At 41.8% G+C, this 13315-nt stretch overlaps 2 protein-coding genes across 13 annotated transcripts in view; one reads left to right on the forward strand and one right to left on the reverse strand.

The window, feature by feature from the left end:
* Positions 1-13315, reverse strand: part of LOC139766508 (uncharacterized) — a 1237960-nt gene that overhangs the window by 264704 nt on the left and 959941 nt on the right. The window lies entirely within an intron of this gene.
* LOC139766471 (oplophorus-luciferin 2-monooxygenase non-catalytic subunit-like) overlaps positions 1-13315 on the forward strand; it is a 175379-nt gene that overhangs the window by 20287 nt on the left and 141777 nt on the right. For all 6 annotated transcript variants that reach the window (XR_011716912.1, XM_071695157.1, XM_071695166.1 and 3 more), the window contains exon 3: positions 5876-5963. Coding sequence is in view for 5 of the 6 variants with exons in the window: in XM_071695157.1 (XP_071551258.1) it covers positions 5876-5963 (88 nt within the window). In the remaining variant the exon portion in view is untranslated. The remainder of the gene's footprint in view (positions 1-5875; positions 5964-13315) is intronic.

Here is a 13315-nt window from a genome sequence, read left to right on the forward strand (position 1 = left end):
CGGTACGTGTCGTCAAGATACGTGTGGCATTGGTACAGAGAAGACATGGTGGAAAAGGACACGAGAAGAATTTAAACAGGATTTATCAGATCATAATGTTATCATGAACGTAAACCTTTCCTTATTTCAGATGGCATAAGACTGGAAACTTGAATAAAAAATGTAGGGTAAAGCTTGAAGGATGTGTACAACATACTCAAAGAGACGATAAATAAAATAAAACAAAACAAAAAATTGCTATATACAGTTGGAATAATACTAAGTGAGATTAAGGAGATATGCAGTCACTTGAGATGTGCATAAATAGAGTAAGAAGAAGAAGTAAAAAGTGGATGATTATGGAGTAAACATTTGAGGACAGGAGTATCTCGCACGGTGAAGGCAAATCTTCCAAAGAAGTGATGAATATAAGTCAAAGGCCAAAGAAAAAAAAGGCTTGAGTACAAAAGAAAAATTGTTGATGCCCTGAATACAAAGGGTAAATAAGAAACATACTAGGGAACCACAGACTATTCTGAAGAGGGTGTACAAGAGCAATCTTGGTAACCGTTTGTGAAACTGGTTTGTATATGGCAGGGTAATCGCTTGAGGATCTTTTTGGGTTGAGAATCTGAGACACGTAGGTCAACAGGTCAATAAAATAAGCCTTCTGGAGACTGCGATATGAGTATGGAAGGGGCAAAGACACCAAAAAATAGACGAAGATTAACAAACTAGTTCCGCTGACAAAGTGGTGAGTGTGATGAAGAGTTGAAGAAAAAGGTAAAGCCGACTGGATTTCATAATGTGTATGTCAGTACGTGAAAAGCAGTGGTTTGCCAAATGTCTGGCTGGATAAAGGTAGCGACTATTTCTCTGTGCAGAGAAGTAAAGACGACTGAAAGAGTTATTGAGAATCGAGTTTTCGTAGCATAGTTAGCACTGTGTAAGATAGGACTATCACCGGCATGTAAAAAGAAATGGTTCACTTGCAGGTGAAAGAATACTGGATATACGAGGTGATGAGGGAGAGCAAACCAGATTTTCTACTTACAGAGGCAGCGGAGATTTTATAGAGAGAAAAAGAGGAATAACTGAAGGAAGTATTCATGAACTTATACAAAGGTGTGTGATAAAGTTAATGGGAAAGGAGTTTGGGAGTTTACGAATCCATGAACCTCTATGATGCGCATGGAAAAAGACCTTGATCATGGTAAGACGCCTCGCAGTGGAATCGTTGAACAACGATTCCATTACGTGATGTGTGCAGGAGAACGTAGATGTTGAAAGTCAATACAAGATCAAAAAAATCATCTTTTATATTACTACCTTTACAATCTCGGAGTGATCAGTGGAGAAGATGAGCTGTGAAAGCAGTGCCATGCAAGGGGGATGCACTGGAGGCACTGGAGGAGGAATGCAAGCGTAGTATGTGGACACAGTTGCATGATAGCGCGCTTGTGCAAGCTCTAATATACGGATACGAAACCATGGTATTTGTTTCTCGGGATAAGCAAAAGAAAATCAAAGCACCTGAGATGGAGAATTCACGTACGATATCCTCAATTACGAGAGCAGATATAGAATGGCGTGAGAAATCTTTATGGTGCGCCCGAACCGTTAAGAAAGACTCAAACAATAGGGCTTTCATGGTGGCTCAGGACCTAAACTTTAAACCATCCAGGACACGTGGCAGACGACAGGCTGATGGTGGAAATATACGGCAGTTTAACTGAAGGTGAGGCGAGGCAGACCACTCAAGTGATGAGCAGATGCAGTTAGTGAGCTCTATTAAGGACAGAAGTGTCTCCGATGACGATACCTGAAGCATGAACTTTGATCAAGTACAAAAGGAGGCGTTTTGAAGGAAGTGTCAGCCGAGACATCACTCCCAGTTGATGGATCAGTCTCGCGAACACCTGAGAAGAACGTACATGACTGTATGAAAACCGTCGCTCAGTGTACCACACAGGAGGCAAGGCGACGACGTGTGGGTGATGTGGTTCACCTCATGTAAACAGGAACGAACTGACAGATGATAGGTAAGAAGCCAAGCTTTCCCAGATATTGTCACGGATTTGTGTGTGAAAGCGGATCAAAGGAGCTGTCAATTCTTCAAGAGGGAGAACTGAACTGATGTTTTCGCAGCTTTTAAGACGTCCAACATATGCGTATAAACTAATCATCAAACATTACATTACTGAAATATCTACTTACGTAATCCTCAGCTGTGCGAAGACACCTCTTCCCACTTACCTGAAAAGGAAAAGAAAAAGATATGAGTCTCAGACGTGTATAGACGGTTCCAAACCTCATCCTACTGGATGCTCCTGTTCCCTTCTTCAGTTACTCACGTTTGCATCAGCCTCCTTCAGCAGTTCTCCTCATAACCGGACGAGAGGACATGAGGGTGCTTATGACGTTGCACGACCTCCGTGTGAGGGAGATGGCTATCTATGAGAACAATCTTTTTTAATCTTAAGGCATGGGATGTTGATGTGAAGGTATGAGATGTGTCTGAAAGAACTTGGGCTTTCATGAAAAGACATGGATGTTTTTGAGAAGACTTGGGTGTCTATATAGAATTGATTGTCTTTATACATAAGTGTGGGTGTGTAGTTGAAGGGGTGGTACTTTACGAGACGGAAGGGGTTTTCATGTGAAGGGGTGGGCGTTTATGTGATGCTATTCGTGTTTATGTGATTACTGTGTACCTTTGCATGGAGGGGCGGTTATCCATGAGGAAAGGTGGCTGATTTTTAAATTCGTTAGTGCTGATGAGATAAAGCGAGTGCATGTAAAGATGCAAATAAATAACTGTTTATTGAATTCAGGCAGCCATTCGGGCTGAAAATACACAGTTACGGGTATTACAGATATTACAGAACCAGGAGGTTATGATAGTTACAGGTTAACTAATCTTACAAGAGCTTAAGATTGGGATGAACTGGATATTTCCACACTCTGGATAGGGCACATGGGTGAGGTACATCGAGATGAACAGGGTGGCAGATATACAGAGATGTATGGAGAATGAATATGATGGTTGATACATTACGCAAATGGCTGAACATTAAGTAATGAACAGCTACAGTAATACAGCAATTGACATAGCTTATAGCCTAACTAACAGGAGTCCGAGTCGTTCACTTGCAGAGCTATGCACATGTTCATGGATTTTCTATGACGTTCACAATGGCAGGTATAGGACTGTTCTTATATCGGATTGTAAGGTTCTTATCGGAACAAGTCGATAGTGGTGACGAACGGCGGTCCATGACGGAGGGGCATCAGGAAGGGGGAAGGTCTCTGTGACGTGTTTGCGTCAGCAATTCATTACCAAACTGTCGTGTTGGTGGGAGAGGGTAGACAGGTCAGGCAAGATGAGGTCCTCTTGGCAGGTGGTGAGAAAAGGAGCCAAGGATGATTTTGCATGCCCTATTCTGCACTCTTCCTAGCTTATCCCTTTGTTTACCTCTCAATGAATGTGACCAGATTTGGGAAGCGTAGGTGAGCTTAGGTAGAATGAAGATGGCATAGCCATTTCTGAGCTGTAATTGAAGCAATAATCACGGTGTTTAGCGGTGCAGTCAATTCATGTGAAAATTCCTTATATACTTTCACATGAAGATCTATGAGTGTGGGTGAACAACCGTTTGGTTTGGATGCGCTGAAGGCGCTCAGCTACTTTGACATTCCTCTACTGCGTTCGAGGGAGATGGGGTACGTAGGTATGCTGGAAGGGATGTGGAGCTGTGGCAGTCGTTGGGAAGAGGGACAGCCCTCGCTTTTTCACAGCCAGTTAGTTCTCATATTCTATCATACCACACTCCGATACTGGCTTGCCTTAAATGCTCCACCTTGTTTGGGTAACAGGCCATCCTCACAACTCGTACTCAACGATGCGAGTTGCTTGTAAAGATCGTTGTTGTGACTGCTAAATGCTCGATTTCGCTGCTGAATACGCCGCGCGATGCGGTGAGTGATCCAGGGAGAACGAAGTGTTGGTAGGCCTGGCGGCAGCTTTCATGACACTTCTCACACATGATTCTAACATCGTCTTCACTGGTTACCTTAGTCCAGTGATAACGTGTTACTCACCAACTGAGAATTTCTCTTCGTTGAGTCAGAAGGAAGACGTCAGTGTTTGTATAGAGACGCAGATGTTTGTATGAAGACGCAGCAGGTGTTTGCCTGAAAACGCAGGTGTTTTTCATGAAGATTCAGCAGATGTTTTCAGTCAGATTCCGGTGCTTGACTGAGGACACTGGTGTTTACATGATGACGCAACAGGCATTTGTATGAAAACGTAGGTGGTTGTATAAGACGAAGATGTTTACAGACGGACGCAGGCGCTTTTATAAGACGCAGGTGTTTTACATGACGTGCTCCAACAAGATGCAGGTGTTTTACATGACGTGCTCCAACAAGACACAGGTGTTTTACATTATAAGACACGAGTGTTTGTGAAATGTCACGATCTTATCAAGATGACGTAGATGTTTATGAGATAACGCAGGTATTGATAACATTGTGAAGGCGTTTGTAAGATGCCGACGAGTGCACGAATGGGAAGCTGTTCGTGCTACTGATAGGACGTGTATGGAGAGGAAGACAGATAAATGTCTGTATAATAGTGTGGGTGTTTACCAGAAGACTCCGGGTGTGTATCGGAAAAGGTGAGACGTCATGGGAAGACGCGGGTGTCTTTCGGGAGGAAAAACAGGAGTAAGTGTTCGTGAGCTGTGTGTGTTTATCAGAAAATGTTGAGCTTATGGAAGAGGATATGAGCGACAGCGAGCAAATGATCATGGATGGCGGAGCACGCGTGAATAATTATCACATATATCTATAAAGTATCATTCGTTTAACGAAGTACAAAGCTTTAGCCATAAGGAGAACTCTCATACCCTCATATCTACGTGTATTTTCTCCTCTGAAGTCTTCAACGCTTGCTCTTTTGAGATACATTTATCACGACTACTTCGCACAATGTTCCCATATCTTTAGTACAGACGTGTGTGAAGGGACAGAAGGGTCTGGCGGCATCGGGTGACTGAGAGGCAAGGGAGAGAAAAGGAAGGTGTGGGAGGAATGGAAGAAGGAGAGGGACTAGCAGGGGATTAGTGCCGGGGAGGGAGGATAATGTACCCAGGGAGGAGGAACGTGAGAAATGTGGATCTCCTCAGCTCACGACCAGACACGTCACGGCCAACACTTGGCGAACTTAAGACACGACAAACCGAAATTATAGCAGTAGTCGTAGTAGTAGCAGCTTCCTCGACCGCAATTAATCAAGATGATGCACCACCACACCGTCGTGATCTTCCAAAAGACAATTAAAACGCAGAAACACACGTCAATGTGAGTAAGGCGGCGGCTGCTGGCTGGGCCGGAGGTGACTTGTGCTGGAGTCGGTAATGTGATGCAGCTGGGGAGTCGGGCACCAGGCAGTCTGCCGTGAGCGGCATTGGAGGCAACGCTTTGCTCCCATGATTATCTCGGGATCAAGCCCCAGCAGCGAATTAGTAGTCGGGGGTCTGGATGCTGATGGGAAGCCGGGGCTCGGCCAGGGACTGGCACACAAGATAAGATGAAAATAGTAGATTGGATTTCACTTCCAGATGAGAATTTCATAACAGATTAGAACTCGGCGAGTGTGTGAATAGTGAAGAGAGGGATTATTATCTACCGGTGCAGTCAGAAGGCCGGAGAGAAGGTTAAGACGCCGTAAAAAGTCATGATTATAAACTGGGGAGGATTAGCATACATATAACTGCATCTGGAACACACATGATTAAGAACATACGTAGCTCTACATGAAGTAGGACTGACACGAAATAAGATTAAGTCTAAATCAGGTGGACGTGTAGTCTAGTGCGTGTTTTCACCGCAGGCGCTGATCCCGGAGTACAAGTTCAACAACATGACGAAGCTGACGTCCATGTACTCCAAGCTGGGCCACCTTCACAAAGACATCCTTCGTAAGTAGAGACTGAGTGGAGATGTTGCTCTCTCTCTCTCTCTCTCTCTCTCTCTCTCTCTCTCTCTCTCTCTCTCTCTCTCTCTCTCTCTCTCTCCACAACCTTTTCCTTTTTCAGCTTTCTTAAGTTTGTGCTGAGGGTGAGCCACTGTCCTACTGACGCCCCTGCCTCACAATTATCTGTGGAGAAATGCTCCAGTGACTGTGAGATGAAGGGATGATTCACTGTGGAGGGGGAGATAAGCTGAAAGAGCGAGACGAGTTGGGAAGCCTCTGTGTAGGAGGAGGATATACACACACAAGAGGAGAGTATGTGTGAGAGGAGTGAGTGTGGTGACGTGTGTTGTAAGTAGTGGAGTGCGTCGCGAAGTGTTTGGAGTTGAGTGTGAGAATATATGTAAATATAGTGTGAAAGTGAATATGGGAGTTGTGTGTGTGTGTGTGTGTGTGTGTGTGTGTGTGTGTGTGTGTGTGTGTGTGTGTCCCATGGCGCTCTCGTAATCTTTCTCGCCTTCCTAGTCTATGGAGGTTTTCATTTTTCTCATGTTTCTTTCTTCTTGGTGATGCTTTCTCTTTCCAACTGGAATATACATGTACATGTTGCCTTTTTGGGGGGAATCCAATTGTATGGCATTCATTCTAGATATCCCAGTCACCTCCAACGTGACTGTTCGATTGGCTTAGTTGCCTCGAGAATATTTTGTTTCTTCTAGGGCGTTCGTCTTGCAGCTTATCAGTCTTGCTCTTTCCCTGTCATCTGTCTTACTGTTAGCATTTGTACTGAGGTTATCCTGATACCACTGCTTAAAATCTGGACTCCGTATGTTAAAGAGGGAATGAGAATGACTTCATTTTTCCTTCGTATCTTTCTTTAAGTATGAGATTTAAGTAGCGGTGTGAAACCTTATTACACTTACCAAATTTCGTTGTTATCTGATACCGCATTCGCTTTTTTTAAGCGATATAAACTCGAGTGATTTTGAATCATTGTTTTTTTTTTTGTCTTATTTATTACATTTATCATGTGGGTTACACGTCCCTGGGATATTCATACAATGGTCAAGATTGCATGAGCAAAATGTTGTCGTAGATGAAAAGTGAGAAAAGTGAGTATGAGAAAAAGATAAAGTGTCAGGGGTTCTGCCGGATACCTCAGGTGTATGTAAACCCAAATCTCATGTGTAGAAATGCCATAAGGAGAAGGGAAACACCAAGAGACGGAGAAGTATCCCACGGCTTCGCTATGCCCGTAAAAGTGGTATCATAATGACCAATCCTCGGGTGGTCAGTCTCTGCACAAAAACTATGGGAAGCGGTAACCAGACGCAGGCTATGGCACCAGATCATCAGAACTGGCACACTTGCGTATGTTCTTTACAGTGATTCCTGCCAATGTTGTACAGGCGTAACCCATGAGATGCTACCGCCTCTGCAGTTTTCGCAATTTCCTTGATCATCTTCATTTTTCAAAACTCCCGTTCTTTTTCTTTTAGATGCATTCTTCAGTAACTGCTATTTCGTCAAGCCTTTTCTACATATCTTCCTCTAAGCCATTACTTCTTTCAGTTTACCAACACCGGTTCTTTACTTATCGTATACGTCATTCAGTTACATAACTTTGTATCTTTAATGGACTTACCGATAACCTATGATCAGGGTCGAAGTAATCCTCAGGTATTTTCATTGACATTTATTAATCATCCTTGTATCAGAAAACACGACGCGCTTGACCCATCATTTCAGTCCTTATGTAGGCAAATTCACTCCTTAACTCTTCCCCTTCATTAAAACTCAAAAGAAAACAGACAAACAAACATTACCAATCTCTGTCGTGCTGTTACCAACGCAACAATTTAGTCTCCGATTATCATCAACGAGTCGTTGTTAGGTAAATCATTTACCAGTCCTTCAACTCGTTCACAAAACTGTTCCTTCTCTATTCACGCTGGTCCTTACCGAAGCGCAGAAAATTAGAATATACGGAATGATTTATCCTTCATTATATGTGTTACGTGCAACATTGACTCCGTATTTAAGTCCTCCTCTGCTCCACACCACAATACTCCATGACGTACCAATTTTCGCCGTCACCATCCGTCTTCCCTTTCAGTTTCATTTCTGATAATCCAAACATATTGTTTTGCGCTCACTGCACACAGACGCACATCTTGTAACACTTTATCACAACACTTTATGACTAGTAGTCCCAACCGGCGGACGTGGCCAGCTTCCTGAGTGCTGCAGGAGCCTCAGGAGGATAAAAAGGACTCTTAGAGCAGGAAATATGAAGTCACTCTCTTCCAACACTTCATTAAAGCACAAATCCCTTTCTTTTTATACAAGTTAGATTTAATATGCAGTGTACCAGCTGGCAGTCCTTTGTTACATGCATCAAGTCGTCGGTTGACTTTACGGTCCGTCACAGTGGCTCCTGTAGGAGGTTCTCATACAACGAACTCATACAACGAACTCCTACAACGAACACCGCTCGAGTGGCAGGACCCGTCATTACAGCGTTTTGGTCCAAGACTCTGTATCATGAGGTGTTCGCAGCAACAACCCAGCGCACAGTGGAATTTCCAGTCTTCATGGTTCCGTAATTCTGCACAGAACTGTATTATTTGTAGCCATTCTTACCATGAAGATGGTTAGGGAGAGGGAAACAGCAGAGAGCAATATTTTCTGCCAAAAGGTATATATATATATATATATATATATATATATATATATATATATATATATATATATATATATATATATATATATATATATATATATATGTAACGTTGCGTAACCACGGTCATACATTACCTTCTCATTACCACAACTCTCATAATCCAACCTTCCGCCCCCCCCCTACCATAACTGCCTCATTAACCCCCTTCCCCATCTCATCTTCTCAACCTCCTCTAATCTACCCCCCACCAAACGATCCCGTTTTCCTTTCTCTTCCGTTCTCTGTCCCTTTCCGTCATATAATTAGAAGACGATAATAACGATCGAAGCTTTGAGGGAACTTTTATATTTCTTCGTGTCATTAACATTATATAATAATAACAGCAATAATAATAATAATTATAACAATAATAATAATAATAATAATAATAATAATAATAATTATAATAATAATATAATAATAATAATAATAATAATAATAATAATAATAATAATAACAATCTATCTTTTTCATACATGATCACAGATTCCCGCGTTAGCGAGGTAGCGTCAGGAACACACGAAAAAAGGTCGTATCCGAACACATCCTTTCTTTAGTTGTCAAGTGTAATGCACCGAAACCACAGCTCCCTATCCACATCCAGGCCCTCCAGACTTTTCCATGGTTTAAAACGGACGCTACACAAGCCCAGGTCCAGTCCACAGACAGCACGTCGACCCCTGTATACCACATCTTTCCAATTCATTCTATCCCGTGTACGCCTTTCACCCTTCCTTCTTCAATCTGGTCTCTCTGTTCTCCTTATTCCCCTCATGTCTGACACATATATCCCCACTGTCAACCTTTCCTCACTTACTCTTTTTGTATGTCCACACTATCAAGTTTTCCTCACTTATTTTCTCTTATTTGTCCAAACCATCTCAGCACACCATCTTCAGCTCTATCAGCCATACTTTTTTTTATCATTACACCTCTCTTTTACCCTTTCATTAACCACTCGATCAAACCACCTCACACCACATCCTGTTCCCAAACATTTCATTTCCAACACACCTATCATTCTCCACACAGTCTTATCTATAGCCCATGCCTTGCATCAATATGATAATATTGGGACTACTATAAGTTTAAACATACCCATTTTTGCTCTCCAAGATGACAACGATCTCTCTCTCCAATCATTCTTCAGTGCTGTCAGAACCTTCGTCCCCTTGCCCACCTTATGACTTACCGACACTTCCATGGGTCCATTCGCTGCCATGTCCAATCTAAAGTATCGAAAATACTTCACTTTCTCCATTTTTCCACTCAAACTCACACTCCAATTAACCTGTTCCTCAACCCTGCTAAACACTAACCTTGCTTTTATTCATATTCACCCTCTCAATCAAGACTCTCCCATACAACGTTCCAGGTATACACAACAAACATATGCCTCTGTAGTTACACCCACCTTTATCCCCTTTGCCTTTACACAGTGACACTGTACATGCATTCCGCCAATACTTAGGCACCTCACCATCATCCATATATACAATGAAAATCATTACCAACCAATCAACAACACAGTCACCACGTTTCTTAATAAATTCAACAGCAATGCAATCCACTCCATCCGCCTTGCCGAATTTCATTCTTCGTAAGGCTTTCGCCACATCTCTTCAAACCACTCTGCATGAATCTCACTTCGCATACCACCCCAACTCAAACACCCCATCATCCAACATACTGAACAGCCCTTCAAAATACTCACTCCACCTCCCCCTTACATCATTACTACCTGTTACCACTTCCCCGTTTGCCCTTTCATTGATGCTCCGATCTATTCCCTTGTTTTTCGCATATTATTAATCTCTTTTTTAAACATCTCTTACCACAAATATCATTTGCCCTCTTTTTCAGTCCCTGCACCTTCCTCTTGACCTCCTGCCATTTCTCTTGTACATTATACATTTGCTCTCTTTCCTTGTAAATACCGCCCAAACGCCTCCCTTATCTCTTTTACGAGCACTCTGCCTCTTCATCCCACCTCTTACTATCTTTTCTAATCTGCCCACCTCCCGACTTTGGCATGCAACATACATCTCTCGCACATGCCAGCAGTGCTTCCCTCCGGTTCAATTACTCACCGTTTGCAATAATAATAATGATGATAATAACAATAACAATAATAATAATAATAATAATAATAATAATAATAATAATAATAATATCAATAACAATAATAATAATAATAATAATAATAATAATAATAATAATAATAAAATCCTCGTCTTTTTCGCTTTCGGGGAAAATCCTCGTTTTCCTCCTACATTCCTTCTTACTTTTGGGAAGTCATAAAACAGGGGAGGAGGACCTGCAGCTCCCCCGCTCTCTTACTTGCCCCTTACGACACGCGGGAGAACCGAGGGTAATATCATATCATTATCTCCATTCTCTCTGAGGCGTAACTGAACGAAGGTAATTCTGTGCAACTGAGCGACTCCATAGAACAAGATGAAAGCAAACAGCAGCGCCCCTACCCTTGCCAGGTTGTCTGCCTCTCTCTTGTGTCTGATGATCCGATGATTCAGCCGTAGCCCCGTGGAACTCTGTCATCAATAAAGGTCTCAAAGGTGGCAACTATCTGATCTTGGTCGGGTTCTCCAGTGTTTACTCACAGCCTTACAGCAGGGACAGCAGTGAGATTGTTCCTTGGTCTTTGGCTTTCTAAAATAATAATAATAATAATAATAATAATAATAATAATAATAATAATAATAATAATAACAATGGTAATGATAATAATAATGATAATAATCATAATAATAATAATAATAATAATAATAATAATAATAATAATAATAATAATGATAATAATAAAGATAATAATAATAATAATAATAATAATAATAATAATAATAATAATAATAATAATAATAATAACGATAATGGTGGAGCCTTGATACGCTCATTCACAACGATGAACATCCTTGTAATGTTACAACAGAGACATACATCATAACACACCATTCAGCCGTCAAGATAACGCAGGAAGTTGACATCATTCTCATAGACACCAGGACATGCCACGAGACAAGTCTGGCGAGGGTGCAACCACTGTGGCCAACCAGGACAGTTAAAGATGCGCTGGTTTATATAATCTGAATATATGTAAGAACCAGCTGGGAATATCAGCTTGTGATGGGCAAAAGAGAAGGTATTTGGACATCACATCAGTCAGGAATGCAAGGGCTGGGAATCAACCATAGAGGACGTAAGTGAATGATTAAATATGGACTGTGGAGATGATGGAAGGGAAGTGATGCAGGAACCTTGCCTGACTGGGAGGCATGTGAGAAGTGCCCTGATCTGAACACCAACGAAGAGACGAGTAACCGTACTCATTGATACCCTGAATATAGCGAAGGTTATAACGATACTTTAAAAATGGCAGGAAATCTAAATTGGTAAACGAAACGCCAACATACGATATCATCAAATTATTACAAGAAACAACAAAGACAAAGACTTCAGAAATGGAGGAATCATGCAAACTACACCAAGTGGGATAGGGTTTCCAGCACGGAGTGATCAGGGGCTCCGGGAGAAGGCTGCGTGCCTTTAAGAAGACAAATAGAAGGCGATTTGACAAAATGTCGTGGTAAACGCAAACCTCCGGAAAATGGAATTCTTGAGAGAACCTGTTAAGTCGAGAGGGTACAGAGGGAAGAGTGCAGGAGGATGGTGCGAGGCCGTCTGGTGTGGGTCGCCGAGCTTCGCTGCTGTAAATCTGTTTCCCGAGTCAGCGAGGAAGCGCCAGGAAACAGATAAAGAATGGCCCATCCAATCATACACACACACACACACACACACATATATATATATATATATATATATATATATATATATATATATATATATATATATATATATATATATATATACATAAATACACATGTACATATTCATTCTTGCTTGCTTTCATCCATTAATGGCGCTACCCCGCCTCACAGGAAACGGCATCGCGACCCCCCCTGCTGAACTTAGCCAACAAAAAGTTACCCTGCCGTTGAAGAGTCACCTTTGGCGAGGCTGCACTACTAAGACTATGCCATAGTCTCATCACAGAACTTCCCACTTCAAAGCAGTCCACATTCCCCTGGGGAACAAGGCCTCGTAAAACCCCTAACAGAATCATTATCAACATCTCTCAACAATAATGTTCCTATATGTGAAGGAACCACCAGAGACACTCTCATCAAAACAAAACATGCCATCTTGAGTTGTATATAATATTCCATGTAAAAGCCATCAAGAAATAAGCGGTATATTGCTTAAACGGAAAAGAAATCAGGAGAATTACCAGTCACAATGTTTCATACAAGAAATGGACAAACCAGAGTTAATGCGCGTTCGAGGAACATATGCAATCATCAGTGCACGGTTGAGTAGAAGAGGACTAAGACTGTGTAGAGATAAGCTTATTCAGTTAATAGACTTGCGTAGAGATAAACAAGTTAACAGACTTGTGTAGAGATACGCTTATCCAGTTAAGAGACTTGCGTAGAGATAAACAAGTTAACAGACTTGTGTAGAGATACGCTTATCCAGTTAAGAGACTTGCGTAGAGATAAACAAGTTAACAGACGTGTAGAAATAAGCGTATCAGTTAACAGACACTGTATCTTCAAAAC

The sequence above is a fragment of the Panulirus ornatus genome, chromosome 4 (assembly GCF_036320965.1).
Source record: "Panulirus ornatus isolate Po-2019 chromosome 4, ASM3632096v1, whole genome shotgun sequence".
NCBI classification, from domain to species: domain Eukaryota; kingdom Metazoa; phylum Arthropoda; class Malacostraca; order Decapoda; family Palinuridae; genus Panulirus; species Panulirus ornatus.